This window comes from Watersipora subatra, chromosome 8, assembly GCF_963576615.1.
Source record: "Watersipora subatra chromosome 8, tzWatSuba1.1, whole genome shotgun sequence".
Taxonomy (NCBI): domain Eukaryota; kingdom Metazoa; phylum Bryozoa; class Gymnolaemata; order Cheilostomatida; family Watersiporidae; genus Watersipora; species Watersipora subatra.
The window spans coordinates 59,154,280-59,175,850 of NC_088715.1; the positions used below are offsets into that span (position 1 = coordinate 59,154,280).

Sequence of the window (21,571 nt, forward strand, 5' to 3'; positions counted from 1 at the left end):
CACATGATGTACCGCACACATGATGTACCGCACACATGATGTACCGCACACATGATGTACCGCACACATGATGTACCGCACACATGATGTACCGCACACATGATGTACCGCACACATGATGTACCGCACACATAATGTACCGCACACATGATGTACCGCACACATGATGTACCGCACACATAATGTACCGCACACATAATGTACCGCACACATGATGTACCGCACACATGATGTACCGCACACATGATGTACCGCACACATGATGTACCGCACACATGATGTACCGCACACATGATGTACCGCACACATGATGTACCGCACACATGATGTACCGCACACATGATGTACCGCACACATGATGTACCGCACACATGATGTACCGCACACATGATGTACCGCACACATGATGTACCGCACACATGATGTACCGCACACATGATGTACCGCACACATGATGTACCGCACACATGATGTACCGCACACATGATGTACCGCACACATGATGTACCGCACACATGATGTACCGCACACATAATGTACCGCACACATAATGTACTGCACACATTTCCTTATCCTTGGAGAAATGGTAATAAAAGCTGGTAATTGTGTTCTGTACAAATACTGCTTTGCCTTCAGTTTGAATTACTGATGCTTCATTGGAGCTAACAAAATTTTTAGATTAAATACAGATACATGCATCAAGCTGGCTGAAAGGTGATGACAGGTGCTAGTAAATATAAGGTTAAACTTTACAAGGTGAAACTGCAAATTTGGAAGCTTCAGGGCAGTGATGTAATTCCGTGGCACAAGACTGATGCTGAGAGTCTCTTTATAGACACCCCATCTTTACTATAATAAGAGCCGTTTCTATCTGTCTGTTTGCCTAAAGACACAGTTGAAAAGCTTTGCATAACACAGGACTCAAACGCAGGACATTCAGTTTCATGAAAAAGCATGCCAATAGCTGGACCAATTAGCTACAAGTCAGCTTCGCGAATAACAGTGGGGCAGATGGTCATTCTCAATGCTTTATCAGCACACTTGACAATCCTTGTCTCCAAAATTAAATAATGCAAGCACTGGCATCATTTTGGTCTCTAAAATCCTACAATTTTCAGTGTTTTGTAGAACAATCTCAGTAATCAATCTGAAAAGTGGCTTGCTCACTGATTCTGATAATCGTTAAAAAGGGTGCACATGTCAGCAGAATTAGTCAATGAAACTTAAGTGTTGTAGCAGTATTGCTAGTGAGTGCTGACATCTTAGACCAAAGTTTATGCCATCAGCAACATATGCCATACACCTCCACCACTCATGTATATACATGTCAATGACACCTGCACCACGCATACATACTGGCGTCACACACACCTGTACGTCGCGTCTATATTCATAGTAAACACATGTGTACCTCACGTCTGTATTTATAGTAAACACACCTGCATCATGCATACACATTTGTGTCAAACACACCTGTACTTCACATCTAAATTAACCATATAGGTAATCAAACATCAGTTTTTAACTTACAATGTAGATAGTTTTTATCTGAAAATTATGATGAATATTTTATAATGTTTGTCAACTCAAAGCATTAACATGTTAGAATATGGTACCATTTTAGAATGAGAAGATCAGTCTCCACCTGGATTCGTCAGTTTTAAATGTAATGGCTATACCATTTACCTACTCATTTATTTATATATTCTATTTCAACTGAAAGAGGAGGGAAAGAGGCAAACATGTGGAAAACTGAAGGACCAAACACAACGGTTGCCAAGAGCAACGGTTGCCAAGCGCCATAAAAGAGACAGTTTATGAAAAATGAGTCACTAATGTTTCACACCAGTTGCTGATTGGTCGCTTGGACTCTCATATCTAAAAGCTCAAATGACCTACAAGGAACGGTAGTACTAGCTGGGGCATAGATCAACTCTCGCCAATATTGCGGACAATATTTACTAGTGTTAAATACATGTACACAATAGAAACAAGGATTTAATTATAAAAAGTTCTAAAAACTATACCAACCGAAGCCACAAATATAGATAGCGCTGATGGATGGCTTTAAAGATACACATAGCATGTCTATGTATAGTGACTACAGGAAAGAGGGTAAGTAGCTGCTGCAAGCTAGCAGTGTCAGTAAATGCATACTAAAGAGTAAACCTATCCAAAAACTAATAGATAGGGTAGCTCTATCATGAGACTGTGATCTTATAGATTAAGTCTATGATTATGTCATAATACTGTGGGTTAAGTCTATGATTATGTTGTGATACTGTGTGTTAAGTCTATGATTATGTTGCGGTGCTATGTGTTAAGTCTATGATTACGTTGTGATACTGTGTGTTAAGTCTATGATTATGTTGTGGGGTTGTGTGTTAAGTCTATGATTATGTTGTGATACTGTGTGTTAAGTCTATGATCATGTTGTTGGGCTGTGTTTTAAGTATATGATTGTGTTGTGATATTGTGTGTGTTAAGTCTATTATTGTGTTGTGATACTGTGTGTGTTAAGTCTATGATTATGTTGTGGTGCTGTGTGTTAAGTATATGATTATGTTGTGGTGCTGTGGGTTAAGTCTGTGAATAGAATGTATTACAATGTATTACGGTATGTTTATTAATAGACTGTGAATCTATAGATTAAGTCTCGCATAGACTGTGACACTTTGAGTTAGTTTCATAAACAGGCTACGGTATAATTAGATACATTTTTATAGTACATTGGTCTATACATAGATTGTGATGTCGTAGAGTAAATCTATAAACAAATTGTAATAGTACAGAATATACCTATGACTAGACTGTGATCCTACAGCGTATATCTATCAGTAGCCACTAGTATTATAGAATAAGCCTGTGTGTAGGTTATAGCACTCTTGAGCAAATCGAATGCTACACACATAACACATTGATAACGGCCTGTTGGAATATAGATAGGCTTGTACAAAAACACAATAAACTACCGAAATGGTTATATAAAAAAATTAGAAATTTGAATTGTTGTTTAGGCTTGTATTTTTTAATAGCTGCGAGAATAAAAAAAGCATGCAAATAAATTGAGACAAGTCAACTGAGCAGTTTCACTCGATTTGCCTCAAACTTTTCCACATTAATAAGTTTTACGAATAGCGCTAATTTTCAATTATGCGTAAAACTGAGTTGCTTAAAAAGCAGATATGCTTATTTACAGTACTTTATTATTTAAGATTGATATAAGTAGTAACCAAATTCAATATAACATCGTATGTAGCTAGTCAGGTATAGTAAGCATGGAATCAAGAGAATATGGAACAGAAGCTACCCATGTTTGGAGTTTTAAGCACAATTTCGGCAATCTCAGTGTCTATGATGATATACCCCTTAGAAAAAAACTTACAAATATATCATGACTATTACAAGAAATTTAGTTTAACCTCAGCAATTCTTAGATTTAAAATAATTTAATTCAAATAAGAACTATATCATGCCAGCTTGATATTTTTGTTAATATGAGTATTTTTTATTATTGTTCATGACTATAGATATTTATTATTATATGGTGTAATTCCTAGTACATTCTCCTGATTATGTTTCTATTCTGTAGCTACCTGGCTGTTTGCCAGGTCGCTACTTCCTTATGTGTATAGTTCTTTAAAATTATATACAAAACAATTGTTTCCTTTTAAAACCATAGAGTTAATGGGAAGCCTTCTGGGGACAAATTGTAAAAACAGTCTGCTGACCCAAGCACTCTTTGAGGCAAAACAAGCGGCATTGTGAAGCATTATTAATATCATTAGCATTGCAACGGATGTTGATAGCGCCAAATACATATGAGCAAAATTACTTTGTCCCTTACATTTTAGAAATGAACTTTCATTAAATATTTTGCAATGTAACTTGTATATGGTCTTGATATTTATTTTTAAAGATTTTATTAAAAAAATGTTTTTTAAATGGAAATAAAATAAAGAAAAATTTGTATTTTATAATAAAGTAAAAAACTAAATAAAAATGATTTTTTAATTCATTCAACAAAATTTTTTACTAAATTGAAAAATAATCTTTATTTGTAATGGTGATTGACTATTTGAGCACAACCAAGTCAAACTACCTTCTTTTGGAGTTTTTCTCTTTTGTTTTAAAACATCTGCTCCGTGGTTCAACTAGCAAACTTGCCAACTGCAACCATGGCAAACTGATAGGCAAAAATAGCAAGTACATGTACTCATCTGCTAGCATTCACTGCTGTAATCAGCCGAAGCATCAAAGCTCTAAATTCACCTACATATTCATGCGGTGTTTTTTAAGGGCTTCAGCTTTAAAACTAATTTTAAACCCTCTGCCCTTTAGACATCTATTTAAATCACTGATACTCAATGGACAAGGTTAGATAGTGCATCGAATTCTGCAATTTTTGAATTTTTTAGAAAAACCAAAGAAGTCGGAAATGGGACATTGGATATGCGTGGAAAACAAAACCATTGTAATCATCTACATTTTTCTCATCATAGCAGTTGCGTCGATGTGGGGAATGAGACACATTGTCACTTCTATTGTCGCTATATATGGTGAATAAACTGCCCACAGTTGAAGCCTGCATAGCACGGTTTGACCCTAAATGTTTACTAAAAGCCTATTTAGAGGGTGATTATGAATTTTTTTAAAGCTTTTTTCTAAAAAATAATTGTTTATCATCATAAGCTGTAACTCTTAATTAGCCACCATCTGTTTTAGGATTGCACATACTTCCATACGTTTGCAGTTTTTCTGTTTTTCTGCTATTTCGGTTGCTTCACGTACATTCTAATCGTTTTCAAAGCAAATAAAGACAACAGCCATGAAGTCCATTAAATATTTTTATCACTAGAACTATTAAGGAGTTATAGTTTTGATATTATCTGCAGATACTGGTTACACTTTGTTGTTAAACTTACTCGGCTTTGCACACCCTTTTTGCAGCTAATAATTGGACTATATAGATTAAATGTGGAGCATTATACATGTAGTATAGCATAATATAATATAACAACTATTTATCAATACACTTTCAGTTTTAATAATCGTTGATCTCTAGTTTACAGAGTTCTTACATACAAGCCCCTTAATCTAACAGTACCATATGTGACGTATATGTAACAACAGTTTTGTAGAGTTGCCCTACCATAAATATGCATCAAAGTGAAAAACTTCTAATTAGGCCAGAAAGAATCATCTTTTAGCTACACAGTGATACCAAATTTGATTGGTTTAAACAAGTCATGTGGCCTAAGAGCCATTCTTATATAGCTTCCTTTAAATTTGATCTGACTTCTTAAGAACACCAGAACTACCAAGATCAAAACATTATGATAGGCAGCCTAATAGTTTAGTAGTATAAAATAGTGCAATAATATGAAAGTTTAATTTTAGTTTTATATTGTAAAATATAAGTGCAAATTGTTCTAAACCAAATTAAAATGTTGAATATCTAATTTAATTTCCATAGTCTGAGTACCGCGGGATTAACTCCGATATGCGAAAAACATAAAGTTACTTGTTGAACAATAAGTAATAAAGCTGTAAATTAAAAACTTTTCGTTCTTGTAAACCTGAATAATGCCTCGGCATGTGTTCCAATTGTGTTTATTCTCTCAACATTATTTGACTTCTGCTTTTCTTTTTTCTTCTAGAGGGTTAAAACGCTGTTGACCTTACGTTGAACCAGGTTGACCTTAAGAATGAGGTTGGTGTTCAGTTCTTAAAACTGCCACTGGTGGTGACAGGAAAAACATCCAACCTTGAACACCTACATGTAGATTAGGTCATAGTTGTTCATTAATATGTAGTCACAAGGTTAGTGCTCTCGTAAAGACGATGAAGTCTGGGCCAAACTCTCTAGAGCAGTTATCTTTGACTGCAGCTCATTCGAGTGGTTCACTGTTTACAGCTGGCACTTATCTCCAAATTTATTTGATATGTAACTACTTCAGTTAAACACTTTAGACAATGGTGGAACCAAACCTAGATAAGTTTCTTCCAAAAGTTTTAACATGTAAAGTTAGGTACACTTATAACTCCTTCTCCATTGGTGATCTGTGAGAAGTGATCCTAAACATTTGCATTCGATCGTTTGATAAAAACTAAACCAAGATTTCTACAAACAACTCACAAATGTACGAAAACTAGGTTTTTTTAATTAGTTTCCACTTTGAACAGCCTTGGCCTCAAATTCTTTTTTGCCCTCCTAAGCTTCTTACTGGACCTTTGTGTAACAAAAGCTTGCAAAATGCTTTTCTACGATCTATGAGCCAATCGACATTGTGGCAAAGCAATTGCAAGTAGTGGTGCACTTCACATTATACTGCGACATACAAGTAAACTTGTTTTGGGAATACTTAATATAATGCGTCATCTTTTCAGTCACAAGTACTGTATCATTCACGAACCGAGGTTCAGCACTGTGATACGCTTTAGTAGCAGGCCAAACCTTTTAAAACAGAGTTCTAGATAAGTTCACTCATGAAGGAAATGTGCTAGTCAAAAGATGGAGTGGCATGTATACCTCTTACCATAATTTGGCTCCTTCAGAATAGAGGTTGGAGAGGCTTAGTAATTGATTTTATCTTTATTAGAAAAGCTAATTAAACATACTACTTGAATCATGTGTGAATATCCAATCGACATTTACATCTTAAAACATTTACAACATTTTCAGACATAGAGCGACCAGTTTTGTCTCAAGTTTAAATGCATTATGGGTTATGTAAGTCTACATGTATGTAAGTCTCTACTACAGGAGAAGTAGGTCATAATTATCGTACGCGACATTAAAATAAGTTAGAAATTTGAATAATAAATGCAGAATCATATATTTTGACCTTTTAATCAATCCTTGCTCCAATGACAGCAGTTTCCTTCCACCCATCTGGAGCCACGGCTTGTAGTTGTGAAAAAATATTATATCATACAGGATTTGAACCCACGGCATTGATCTTTCCCAAATGCGACTCTGCCACCTGTGCTAATCATTCCTCTTGTCCTATCATAGAATAATTGTGCATATACATATTCTCTGTGCTTTACTGATACACATGATGATCTGTTGGGGCACTCTAGAGTGCCAGTTTACTAATAATAATAGCCTATGTCAAGTTAGCACTACTAGCAATATAGATATGTAGTATGCAACTACTCCCTTTGCCTTCAGAAATGAAAGATCCTAACAACAAATAATCTAGTGCAAGTTCATGAGTCTAGCTGGGTACCCCCAATATAATGATAGCTATGGGTTGACTGCTCCAACCAGAGTTCAGATTATGGTGTTTGATTTTGTTATTACCAGACCAACTTCCAGCTCCATCATGAAGTGATTAATGGGTTGGCAATTTGCATACCGAAGTGATATGAACTAGGAATATTTGTAGGACAAAGGAAACAAACTACTGCAGTTAGTTATATCACTAATAGAAAACACAAATCATGAGTCGATACGCATGAGTTTGTTTGTATTTGATATCCAGCATCATTTGTATCATAAGTATTGCTATCAAACTAGCGACTGTATGTTTATCGGAACTTGAATGTTGCAGCCTGCTGTTGAGCAGTAGTTAGGTAAAAGTACTAAGCTAAATATGTAGATCTGAGCTGTGGAGAGAAATAGTCCATCTACATTGCTTAAAGATGGGTTCACACCAACCCGTATTTAGCCACAATTTCCAGCTTTTGCATTTGTTCTTGGAATGTAGCACCAAGCAGGGCGGACAGTCAACATAATGAATGGAATGCAAAAACTGTGAGCCGGTTTGGAGGCTTCTAAGAATACCGCAAAACACTTTCAATTTTCACAAGTTTCATTGTCACAATTCTTTATAATAATTGTGAAGGGTTGTGAGGTAGTGTTAGTCAATCAAAAGGAATTATGAGGCCATGATGCAGAGAAAATCAGACTTTAAATTCATGTGACTTCATAAAGTCAAACCGACTCATTTAAGCGCAAGTTTTAAAAGGTTCTAAAAGCAAAAAGATTTTTGCGAATCACTTAGAATCTGTTGTAAAAAAGACTTAAACTGACTCGGGTCGATTGAAAGCCACCCTGAAGGCAATGTGAACACAAAATCTGTTAAGAACTGTACCACGACCTCTCAAATTTGCAGAAGCAGACACTGATTTTAACGCAATATGGCTGAAGAGAGTTGCATTATGGGTGAAGACAAGAAAAAAGATCAAACAAAAACGACAACCTAAAAAAAATTATTTTTAAGACAAGTTTGAAAATTTGGGATGGGGTGAGTTAAGTAGGCCACAATCATACAACAAAATTCCATAAAAGTTGCACATTTTCTCATCCAAACACGTAAACTAATAGCCCTTGATCTATTTACATCTAGGAGAATCGCTCAGCTGGGAAGGGAGCGATGTTTCTCCTTGACATTTTTCTCAGCCTTATGTAGTATTCTAAGGCAATCAGAATATTCTGCAGTCATGCTGATATCTGTAGCCTCTATCCCTTCGAACACTGACTCCGTCTCGGAACTGCCGCGTGCGACGACGCTCCTTTCAGCTTCAGAAGGCTTGTCAGCGATTAATTGACCTTGCGGAAATTCTGAAGGAGACAGCGTATCGTACATTCTTCTACGTTTGGGAGATGATATGCAATCATAGCTGTCAGAACGTAAGCTAGATGTTGTGTCAGTAGTTGTCAGGCCTGAGGCTAAGAGTTGAGAGACAGGACTAGCCTTCCACCTTGCTGAGCACGATTGTTCACTACTAACATCGTTTGAATAGAGACTGCTGCCTGTATTGCTCGAGACATGCAGTGACTTCAAGTTCCTGCTAGCTAAGACATCTCTGTCTGCTGACTTGCCTTTCTCCCAGCTATCGGGAGGTATTCTAGAACTGTCTGGCTTCTTTACATCGCCCGTGGATAAGCCCTCATTAGAAAGTTGGGAAAAGAGGGCTTTCGGTAAGGAGCGAGTTGGAGCCGATGATAGCTTGCGATCTGAAAAACACCAAGTAATACATCTTAACAACCAGAAACCAGAAGAGAATCCTAAAAGAAACTAAAAAAATTCTTCATAACAAGAATGTGATTGTGTTATTACCCAGACATCTTATATGGTTCACTTGGAAAAATGAAAGACAACTTGAAGAAAGGAAGATGAATGCTAATACGAACTACGAGGCAGTTTTAACCTTATGTTGTTAAACAGGACATTAAGAGTATAATTGCATAACAGTTGCATTATGGATTATCAGAGACTATCAAAAGCGATGAGATTTTCATGGCTTTTGTCATATTTTGGTGAGGCTGGAAAGGGAGATTTGAATGTGCCAGTGTTCGATATTTAAACAATTATGTGTTATAGAAACAAATAAATTGCTGACTTCTGCTGACTTCTGAGTTATACCTACTATAAAGTGATAAAATATTACTGGTATGTATGGACAGCAGTGTAAAATAGAGTTAATGCCATAGTTATGCATATGTAAAAAAAGGGGTGAAATTATAATGTAACATAATTACATTCACGATACGAGCTGTTTTCAAGACAACTATTAGGCTGTCATAAACACTAGTCACTTAAAGTGACCCAATAACAATACCTTTTTCTAGAGAATTAAATTTTATCGTAAGTCGAATAGGTAACCGTAATGACAAGACTTGGCAGTCATTGCTACCCCCATTACTGCTTAGTCAGGTTCACACTATATCGCCGTTTGTCAGCGTTTTCCTTTGGGCGTTCATCGTCGATTATATGAACCATGAACTGATGGTATTAACAAAGCAACGCGGACACGCCGGGAAAGTTTGCAGTTGTAAAACTTTCCCGATATTTCGCCTATCATTGACAACCACCTTTCAAATGTGAACCATTTCGGCGATAGTAATTCGCGGTCACAGATAGCGTGATTCATTCATATCCGTTTATGATAGTCACTGCGGGACTAGTATTTAATTCCAGTACGCGAACACAAAGGTATTTTTTGTGAAAATTTAAAAGATAAAGGAACACCGTGTCACGTAGTATTTTCTAATGCAAACGCGGATGGGTTTGTGATAGTGTGAACATTGTTATCATCGACGATCACCAAAGTATTGTGGCATCAACGCCGAGATACAGCAATATAGTGTGAACCAGCCTTAACACATAGGATCGTTTCATGAGAAAACAACTCCTGATTAAAAATAGATTGTCTGCCTTACTACCTTTTGGCAGAATTCACAGACCTTTCACTGTCCCACTTCCTTTGAAGATGAACATCCACAAAATTTTAGATTTCATCAGAAAGTATCGCTATTTTTATATCTTTTTTCATTGTTTTTGATGTTTGAAGCGATCGGACTGCCAGGATGTTTCAAGATTTTCAACAAACTTGATCCCAGTTGAAACGCTCAGAATAAAATTATGAGCAAAATGACATCACTAGTTGCTACCGTTGCTATAGGCTATTACGGTCAATTTGTAGTATTACGGGTCTCTAGTCTGTCAGCCTCTTTGCAACTTTGGTTAACCCCTGGGTTATGATGTTCCTGTTATACAGTTGTTGAGCCTTACAATATGGAACCTAATGTTTTTCCATCTCCGCCTTAGGACACTTTTTTCGCCATACGATATCAACAAAAATTTCTCTTGAAATTCAAATTTGGCAGTCGGTATGCTGAATACGTCGGGACAATGAAGATGCCGATATGCCATTCACCAAAATTCCTCCTACAATGCATGAAAGAGATACGATGCTCGCTTTCCCGTTCAGTTCAGCATGCTTTGTGTTTCGTAAATGCTTGATATTGCGTGAGTGAAACAAAAATTAGTGAAAAGTAAGCGAAAGTGAAAATTTATTGCATATTTTAGCGTTTAATATATTTATTATAAACTTTAATTCATTATACGTATATAATTACATATATAACTTTAATTCCTTAGCCATGGCTCCTAAAATTGACAACGAAGTTAAAGGATGAAGCAAGAAAATTATTACTATTGCAATGAAGCTAGAGTTACTAGGTTAAATATAAGTTAACTATAGTTAACTATAAGTTAACTATAGTTAACTTATAGTTAACTATAAGTTAACTATATTTAACATATAGTTAACTATAGTTAACTATATGTTAACTATAGTTACTAAGGTTAATATACCATTTTGTTGTTAATAAGTACAGTACGTATATAAAATTTTAATGCTTTTTACCAATGGGTGTTTGCATTGGAAAATTACTATAAGTTTCTATACCGCTCTAGATGACATTTTCGCCTTGAGATGCCAACACCAGAACGAATTAATGTCGTATGGCGAAATTGCACAGCATAGACCTCATAATCGCGCTTTCACTTGATCTGACCGTTTTAACCACCATCAAGTTTTGTCGATTTGAACCTTGAAACGTCCTGACAATCAGATCAATTCAAACATCAATCCAATCGCAAATGACTAAAACATACCGATACTTTCTGATGAAACCGATGAAAATTTGCATAAGTTTATCATTAAATAAGAAAGGAACAGGGGGGGTCCTTCATGCCATGATCTCCTTCAAGTGCTTAGATTAGATATTTTATGAGTTTTCTTGGCAGGGTAGTGAGGCAATTTTTTATAGCCTGTCTCAGATTTTCTGTTTGAGTTGTCCCCCTTAACACTGGAGCAATTTTAGACCGACTAACTTTTTTGATATCTCCTAGTAGGATTCGAACCAATGCCCCGCTGCTTACTAGTCCACGGTGCTAACCCCTACACCATGCTGGCCTTCTATATAGTTGAAAAAGTTACCAAAAGTTTAGCAATACCAAAGTATTGACAGTAAAAGTGTACATCTGTGGAATGTAACTTGTAGCCTTACCATCACCGTTTGACTGGGCTAATTCTGACTTGTCTGTGGTGTGCCTTAGCTGAGCCCGCAGTCCCTCTATATGTTTGTCACTAAGAGCTAGGGCTCGCTCCAAATTCACTATTTCTTTCTTCTGACGATCTATCTGTGTCTCGAGAGTAGCGAGAGCAAACCTTCCGACCCTACGGCAGATGCATGACTATAAGGAAGTGATGCAGTTTACACACTATGTGTAGAAAGTCATCATTGAAGTACAACTAAACAAAATGCATTCAAAAACACAGAACCTTTCAATGAACATTCAAATATATAAAATTTCATTGAAAATAAATAACACCGTAAATCTACCATTCTACTGACATGCCCACGGTATCTCAACCTCCGCTTCTGATTAACATTCTATGGGGCATGTCGGTAGGATGGAAGATGAAGGGTCCGTCAATATTTCCATGGCAAAGTACTATAGATAGCCCACGATGAACATAGGAGTGCTTAAGTTCACATAAAGGAGGAATCTGCAGTCTGACATAGATAAGTTACGTATTAGCGTTAGCAAATCAGAAATGATCTCGCAGGATAGGGGTTGGGGGTGTTTTAGTAAATTCTCAGGACAAAACTTGAGGAACGGAATTAGTGAGACTGCGGAACCGTAGAAGACGAAGTATTGGCCAACAAGATTAAGGGAGTTCACTGGAAACCATGTTTTTTTATGTTCTATGATTAGTTCATTTAAAGAGTGGTGAACAACCATTTTATTCAACATGTCATCATGATCTCCTGCCTTAAATCCCTAGTGTATTTACATGACACTTGGGGCAACAATTCCTAGTGAGTACCTCGCATGTTACATATTAGGAGAGCCTAAAAAAGTCTGGGCCAATATTAAGCTGTTTTCATACCAGCCGAATTCATGCCGATTATCTGGATGATTTGGCCCACTGGCCGAGAATCACCTTGGGTGAAAGGAGCAAATGAACCTGAGACCGATTTTGTTCAGAGAGAAACTTTATCGAGCTGTGCCCAATTGTTGGACAATTTTAGACTGATTACCATTTGAGTAGCCAATGAAATCCCTTTCACAGTAAATCTCGCAGTGCCATTTAAAGTGAATGCTGTATTTGTTTTCACATTTGTGCAATTTTTTTGTCATAACTTCAGCCAGAGTAATGGTACCATTGATAGAACCTCTGAAAGGTGTTATCAATAGATGATTATAGCAACAACATAAAATTTGAAGCAGATGATGTTAGCAAAAGATTGTCCTCTCTATAGGTATCCATTATTAGTGATGAACTGGACAGGGTAAAATAATTCGTAAACTTGCTAAAATCGTCCACGAGAAACTTTGTAGCAAACGGTCAACAAAATGTAAATCTTGACTCACTAAAACTATATTAGCTAAATTTATCTGACCCTGCCAATAAAAATGGCAAAATCGCCCATTTTTGGTCCCAACTCATCTTGGTGTTAACGGAAAAATCGGGCCGATAACTCCCATAACATCGTTCAGTTATTGGCCACAAAACTCTGTTTGCAAATCTTTACCAAATCAGCTTTAATTTAAAGAAAACCCTTTGAATGAAATAGAATTATTTTATTACAGAGTAGCAGTGAGCCCAGCGAGGCCTAGGATTTCTTTCAATCCAAGAGCCAGCGGCGAGCGTGTAGATATCCAAGGCAAATTGCTACAATGTTTTTATGACAAAAAACCATGAACGCGTTCATTGCGGACAATAGTCGTTAATGCATGCAAATTTGCATCCCTGAGTTTCTAATCAAATGGGTGTTTAGGGAGCTGGTTCTTAGAAACTAGAACAGAGTTTTGAAACAAAATATGTTTGGTGACCTGGTAGAAGTCACAGAGCATATGATTGTGAAGTTTGGACAAAATCAACCCAAAAATGTGGAACTGCATAGAGTTTACCCAGACTAACAGACAGACACAATGACAAAGCAAGGTTTATTAATATCAGACATATTAATAGAGGTATCAGACATATTAATAGAGATATCAGACATATTAATAGAGGTATCAGACATATTAATAGAGATGTCAGACATATTAATAGAGGTATCAGACATATTAATAGAGGTATCAGACATATTAATAGAGATGTCAGACATATTAATAGAGGTAGCAGACATATTAATAGAGGTATCAGACATAGTGCACGATAGATTTTTGCTTGTTTTCTAACACAAAAATGTAGCTTCACTATTTTTATTAATTTTCTTTTCATCTAAAAATTATGCGATAAGAAATAAGAATTGCTCACGGTCATCAACAGGAGTAACTCACTAGTAGTTATAAAGAAGTGGGTTCAACTCAACCAGCCAAAACCTTTAGCCTTTGATTAGCCTAAGCTCTCTGCCACACCCTAGAATCCACATTTGTAAAAATTCAGATTCCAACTAGAAATGCTTGCATGCTATTACAAAAATAACTTTCAGTTAAATTAACTTTCAGTTAAATTAACTTTCATTCAACTCTCTTATAAGGCTAACTCTATAAAATCATAGAATGTGCCTACTTGCTGGGAGTTCGCTGGCTCAGCTCATATCGCATCCTGTCATTCTCCCGGCTGAGAGCATCATTCACAACTTTCAAATCTGCATTCTCCTTCAATTTGAACAGATAGTGAATACACGCACCTGTGCATAGCCAACGTTTGGCAACTGTGAACAAGTCTATGATACACACAGCTTCCATGAACTAGCTTTTAGCAAAGTTTTTATCAGACTCTCAAACCACAGCTGTCAAATTCAACTTCTGAATGCAAAAATAATAAAAACTGAGATCCAACTATCTGCAATGTTACCAGATTACTTAAAATTGAAGCATACAATCTAGCAGCATTTAGACTAAAAACTAATTTGGGAAAATACAAAAAACTATTCCAGATGTAGCACTGGCATTGTGGATTGACACATCACAGGCAGTGGAGTAGTGCTGTTAGTTTCCTATATCTTTTGATATCATATTTTATGTTTCATGATTAAAATAGACAAGACTTGATCGGGGTTAAAACACTCAGATCAAGTGAAAGTGTGATTATGACATCTATACTTGCAAAGAGACCGACAGAATAGAGACGCGTAAGACTGCAAACTGAACACAATAGCTGGTATCAACTATAGCAATTAGAGATGGCATTTCGTTCACATTTTTCAAGTTTGTGAATATTAATCTTGAAATATCCTGACTGTCGGATCACCTCAAATATCAGAACCAATCACAAATGATAGAGAAATACTGATATTTTCGAATAAAATCTACTAAACCTCTGTGCAAGTTCATCTTCAACCGTACCTAAAGAGTGCGCAACTCCGTCATCTCTGCGCAACTCCGTCATCTCTGCGCAACTCTGTCATCTCGCATCCTTGTCTTATAGACTAGAGAGCAAAGGTACATGCCCCCAAGTCTTTCTCACAACGGCAAACCACTCATCATTTACTGATTCTAACATGAGCCAAATGTTTGACATTAACCCAGAGATGTTTGACAATAAAAACCGGTAAATCAGTTGTTTTCCAGAACACTCGCTGACACACACCAAGAGTTATTTGTAACAAGAAATATACGAAACATGTAACAATTGGAGGGTGTGTGTGGCTTGAGCCAATCATGCTTGACTTCAAGTGCACCATGTAACTATGGTATATATAGTTTACCTGCAAACTCCTGTTTAGGTCTTGTGTAACTTGACTGCAAAGAGCTTTGGCTTCAGTTAATTCTTCTAAGAGCCAACTAACATCATCACCCCCGCTTGTGGGCACTACGGATGGGGTCTCCTTGACGACCCGCAAATCTTTCCCGGAGCTAAGTCTATGGTTATCTTCCTTTAGTCTGCAAATGCAGCTAGTTAGCCTTTCTATTTCATCCTGCAAAAGTGCAGAGATGCGGCTCTAATGATGGCAGACAGAAGGCCTGTGATTCGTCAAAGGAAATAAGACAACACTTGGGAAGATTACGGCTTCAAAAAGTGTCTTAGAATCATGAAAATGGGCATATTTTTTATACCTGACAATGTTTTAGAGGCTGTTAATATGTCACCGAAACCGTTTTAAGCAGCAAAAGCATGACAAAAAGGGAGTAGTTTGCTCATGATAGTAAAATAGAACACCTAAAAATGCAAATGCCTCCAACAAATATATGTACATATACTAGAAAAACACCTGAACATTTAAACATAAAAACATATGATTTGCGTACAAATTAACATTAAAAAACTGACAGCTAGCTTACGCCAGTTTTCCTTGCAATTTAATAAAATTCTCTAGTTCATCAGCAATTTTATAAGTTATTCTACTTGACCTAACCAGATAATTGTAAAATAATAAAAGTGTGCTTAAGAAATCTGTTTGTTATACCTGTGTACCCGTCTTAAATGTATTTTATCTGTTGCCTCAACTCACTAGTGGTTATAAAAAGCACTCCCATGAATAAGAATACATCAAGACCACTTTAAAAAACCAAATATAATAGGTTAGACAACTCCAATTAAGAACACGCACTTCATCTCCTTGAAGTTCTATAATGAACAATGGGTTACATAACAAAAATACTTGTGTACAATAAATTAGAAAAAAACTCCTGCAGCTGCCTTACACAGTGAGCCACAAAATTGCAAGCTTAGATCATCTGTGATTGGTCAGTTGTATACAACTTACACTTGGCACTCATCAATAACATGCAAATAAACACATAGGTTGGTTGTCAAACATATGAGCATACTTTGTTTTCATAGTGTAGAGATACTTGTATCAATGGCAAATTAAATAGAGATGTTGACTCCCCAACAATATGCGCTAAACATTGACAAGCAGTACAAACTCCATCAATGGATGAGTTATAGATAATTGCACAAAGTGCGGAAAATATAAGCTTAAAATTGCACATCTAATCTTTACTATAATAAAAACATGTGTCCGCGTGTCCGGAGCCACATTGAGAGGCTTGGAAGAAGTGCAAATGAATAGAAATCAAACTCATATATTCAGCTTAGCAGCCAGGCACAGTACCAAGTGGCCACTCAACCACTTTGCATCATCATGGAATAATTGCGCGCATAGTTATTACACATGATGATCTCTCATGGCCCATGGAAATGCCAGCGTACTGAACTAAACTATAAGGGCCATGTCCATCTGTCTGTCTGAAACTGCACTTACAGGTTTGGACAAAACATTGCTATCAATGGGATTCGAACTCATGACTTTTCGGCTTGGCGGACTGACACTCTACCACATGCACAATCAACCTCTTTACTGAATGGCTGGAATTATTCAATTATTTGCTACAACAGACTATCTCTTATGGTTGTCAGTGTACAAGCACTAATATTAAATAATAATAATATATCAAACACATCTAATAATACATATACATATCTGTGTGTTGATAGACAAAAAGTATTTAAATCATAAAATTTCAGCTGTTTCTGTCAGCTCAATCATTTTTCCCTTTTAGCTAAAAGGTATAAATTGATTGTTGGTCAAAACAACATCTGCTACTTGCACCATGGGGATTCTACCAGACTCCTGATAAAATGGGACATTCCACCAGTATTGTGAGAGAGAACTACAGATTTATAGCCCATAAGGTTGATCAGGTAACATGTACATTAAAAACAATTACATGAAACGAATTGGGCAGGCTTAATATGAGAATACTATTATTCTTTTGACTGTTGTCAGGATCCTAAAGGCTCCCTTATACACTAACCTCGTAAGAGTCAAAAATAGATTTCATCCTTGCCTTGCGGACCATCGGTTGAGAGAAGTTGGACTCACTTCCATTGTTATCTTGCCCTCCTGCCAAATAAAGAAACATACGTAGCCTGAGTTCTGAGCAAATTTAGTAAATTTTATCAGAAACTCTTGATATTTAGCTATCATTTGCAATTGTTTTAAATTATTGAAGTGATCCGATTACCAGGATGTCCCAGAATTAAAATCGAAAAAACTTGAGCATGATTAAACTGCTCATATCAAGCAAAAGTGAGATTATGACACCTATATTTGCAAAGAGACCGACAGAATAGAGACACGTAACGCTGCAACTTTAACACAATAGTTGATATCAACTATAGCAACGATAGCAACAAATTTCACATGTATTATTATTCTAAGCGTTATAACCGCAATCAAGTTTTGTTGATTTTAATCTTGAAACATCCTGGCAGTCAGATCACCTCAAACATTAAAAACAATCACAAACGATAGAAAAATAATGATATTTTCTGATAAAATCTACTAAAATTTTGTGTAAGATCATGTTTAGGTGAAATAAAAATGGTTATTGGTTTCAACTAGCCAAAGAAGGGTAAAGAAGTTTATTTTTGGCAGATAAATTTTCAAGAGCCAGACAGTGGATGCTTAGTACAATCTCGCTGAGTCGAAATGAGACGCGATGATAGTGGAAGGTTATGAAAAAGACCTAGCATAAAGTACCATATACAATGAGTACATCTATGTGTACCATGAATACATTTATGTGTATTATGAGTACATCTATGTGTATCATAAGCACATCTATGTGTATCATGATCACATCTATGTGTATAATGAGTACCTCTATGTGTATCATGAGTACATCAATATGTACTACGAGCACATCTATGTGTATCATGAGTACATCTATGTGTATAATGAGTGCATCTATGCGTATCATGAGTACATCCATATGTATAATGAGTACATCTATGTGTATCAACTGAAGTCTGAGAGTACCGTTACTAAAATCTAAAAAGATGACTATAGAACCATTCAACTGAAAGTTTGGATGCTAGAAACTTCAGTTAGATGAAGCACCCAATGAAGCCAATGCATAAATCTTATAAGCAAATGGTAGTTCAGTCAGTTCGATTGCGACATTGTGGTCGTGGGCAATTCAGTTGTGGTACCGTAAGTTTCATTTGATCGTACAAGATGTTATTAGCAAATGGAACACTTATTTTGTATTTTTTCAATTCATGAACTTATGATTCAGAAAGCACCAAATGAAACCACGAAAATGTATGACAGCATGAAGCTGGAATAATTTTAACTTCATAGTTTGGTTCAGACCAATGTGTAGGCTCATAACCAACTTTGGGTACCTCAGCGCAGATAGGTGTAGCTTTTGTTGCGCTGCTGATTAGCTAACACTCTTGTTAGTAGTCAATAAGCATTGGATAGTTGCAATGTTGCATAGTCATCTGCAGCTGTCTAACATAAGAAAATTTGACAAGTAGGTCAAAAAAACAAATTTTCATTAATTGTTTTGTGACCAATGTCATGCTGGTGTTGGTAAAAAACCAGTAAAGTACTTCAAGATACCGTTGGGGAGTGAGTGTGGTAAGATTTTGTAGTCATTTCTGTGTGAGAAAGCTTCTCTAAAGCTTGAGAATCTAGCAAGTTATTGACAATCGCATAATGACACTAGCAAATATGAAAGCCATTACTATTGATGTCATCCTTGCAAGGAAGAGCATGCGCTAAGTAGATTAGCTAAACAGCACTAATAATAAGTAATTTTAAGTAAAAAGTAAATTACACAAATAAGTAATCAGAAAGAATCACAGAAATACCGAGTAGCTGTCGATAAGGTTTCTCAGAGGTTATAGGAATTCTGCAGGTGGGGCAATGCTTGCTTTTGCTAGTCCAGATAACTATGCAGGACTTGCAGTAAACATGGTTGTTATCACAGCAAACCGGCTCTTTAACCTGCGTAAAGAGGCATTTTAAAGATTATAAATGCAGAATGTGAAAATATTCCCATAATATAAATTACAAATGAGCGAAACACTGTCAAGTTGTGGCAGGTGTTTTAGTTATTTAAGAGATAGTCACCTACAAAAACATGACCATAAGAAGAAATAAGGGCACAGGACTGTCATTAGCATTTAGAGTTATTGGCACAGACTGAGACAACTCCTAACAATAAATTTTTTGTGTAAATTCCATTTTATGATTTTACAAACTCATGGTCAGGTATGCATACTGTAATACATAACAATACATACTACAATGTAAGCAAATAAATTTTTGTCTATTAAAAGAGTTATTTTACTCTAAGCGCCACTGTTTATGACTATCACTCAACAAGTTACTCACTATTGAAGGAAGAAAACTCCTGATGGTTTTGTATTGAGTAGCCGATATTGTAGCAGGCTAGTCACTTATCAACACAAACAGTTATTGCTATTACATCCTCGCTGATGCGGACAATGAACCAGACATGAAAATTGCAGAAGCTCCACTGGAATTCTACACTAAGACAGTTTTACTCCTTTGATTAGCCTGCACATATATTTTACTAACAATAGTCAAAAGAATTGTGTTTTTTGCTCTGCTAACTAATTAAATTGCAATGCTTTTTTGAAATTGCGACATATATCTAGAAGAAGCAATTTTCAGAGAGAGCTCGGAAAGCATAAATTAAGGGCTCAAAACTTTTCATACAAATTCAATGTGTCTTGAAACATAATCAGGGGGACATAATCCTATGTATGATGCAGTCAAGCGGAATTATCTAATAAGTGTCATAGGAAAGGATCACAATTTACAGTCAATTCATCTAATAGCCTCTGCACTCATTTAAGAACTATTCCTCTGCAATATTTTAAAACTAAACTTACCATCTTTTGACTAAAAATACCATTCACCATCTAGCCTTACCTATTTTAACATTTCTGTATTATACGTTGTTTTCATAACTAGAAATCTGTTGTAATAAATATGCATGACTATTTTCACAGAGCTTATATTTTCGTTTAAACAATACTCATATCAATCCTCAAGCTTGCTTTTTACATATTTTATGCTTTCAGTTCCAACATTATTATATTAGTTTGACCACTCGTTAGTGTTCGTTTTTATGTACACTGCTTTTTAGTTAGTTTACTTGTTGTGGTACCTTGTAGAAAACATATTGTAAAATATGACCATTGCTTACCACAATAAAGATTGCTCATAATAATAAATGCTCTCCGGTTAACCAAGTCCATTATTGAGAAATCGATTACACAATCCTAATTGTAGTCTTTACCACAGTAGGCCCTACACGACGAAACAATGAATCAAAATTTAAAAAAAGACAAGATGTGTTTTGGCTGTTTGATAGTTTTAACGAAATATTCGAAAACAATTTAAAGAATAACTCGATAAGGCTGTGCGACAATGCAGCAATGAACACTATAATAACACTTAAATCAATCTTGTTGTGCACTCATGTGTAGTCTTAACAAATGTTAAAACTAACAAAACTAGCTCTGGATACTTAACAAACCTAGTCAGTTAAACGTTATTTAAAATAACACTGCATTTACGACTTGTTGAAAATACGTTGTCAATTACATAAACCTACCTTTGCTAAACAAATTTGACAAGATATTGGCAGCGTAAACGCTACTGTTGCGTTTGAATTGCTGGCCATTTTCGCTTTAGAGCCTTATGCCAATTTTGTGTTAAAATTTTACTCAGGAGCTGAAATGACCATTCTGGCATAACATTTTGAATGTTCTTCTTTCTATGGAAAATCCGTTCGTCGTTGATAACTTAGTCCGATACGAATGGGCTGCAGACAACCGTACTTCAATAATATCGTCAGAGAACTCTATGCGTGCCTCATCAGACTCTCTTCTATAAAATTGTTAGCCGTAATATCTGTCGTAATTCTACATTCTAAAGTCGAAGTTTTACAACTTCGCCTGTCCTGAAAGCTATGATGACCTAATGAAATAACAACACTAGTCGGAGAGTTGTGTACTTTTAGATGACACTCAAAGTAGT

The 21,571-nt window shown here is 36.1% G+C and overlaps 1 protein-coding gene and 1 long non-coding RNA gene across 2 annotated transcripts; one reads left to right on the top strand and one right to left on the bottom strand.

The window, feature by feature from the left end:
* Positions 1-1,862: 1,862 nt before the first annotated feature.
* On the top strand, positions 1,863-5,031 carry LOC137401840 (uncharacterized). The gene is made up of 2 exons (XR_010979397.1): positions 1,863-2,115; positions 4,419-5,031. It is a non-coding gene; the product is annotated as an uncharacterized lncRNA (long non-coding RNA).
* A 2,498-nt stretch (positions 5,032-7,529) lies between these two features.
* LOC137401729 (ORC ubiquitin ligase 1-like) lies at positions 7,530-21,321 on the bottom strand. The gene is made up of 7 exons (XM_068088188.1): positions 21,147-21,321; positions 19,369-19,504; positions 17,523-17,611; positions 15,470-15,679; positions 14,329-14,417; positions 11,810-11,979; positions 7,530-8,968 (listed from the first exon to the last, which is right to left on the bottom strand). Exons 1-7 carry the CDS (start codon positions 21,213-21,215, stop codon positions 8,367-8,369), a joined length of 1,365 nt encoding a protein of 454 aa, XP_067944289.1. The 5' UTR covers positions 21,216-21,321; the 3' UTR covers positions 7,530-8,366.
* Between the last annotated feature and the right edge of the window lie 250 nt (positions 21,322-21,571).

What these genes read in the sequence shown, in the direction of transcription:
- LOC137401729 (XM_068088188.1), bottom strand. Translation starts at nt 21,215, where the DNA reads ATGGCCAGCAATTCAAACGCAACAGTAGCGTTTACGCTGCCAATATCT. An exon ending in GTCAAATTTGTTTAGCAAAG is followed by an intron (nt 19,505 to 21,146) that starts GTAGGTTTATGT and finishes CTCTTTACGCAG; the next exon opens with GTTAAAGAGCCGGTTTGCTG. An exon ending in CTATTTTTGACTCTTACGAG is followed by an intron (nt 15,680 to 17,522) that starts GTTAGTGTATAA and finishes GCACTTTTGCAG; the next exon opens with GATGAAATAGAAAGGCTAAC.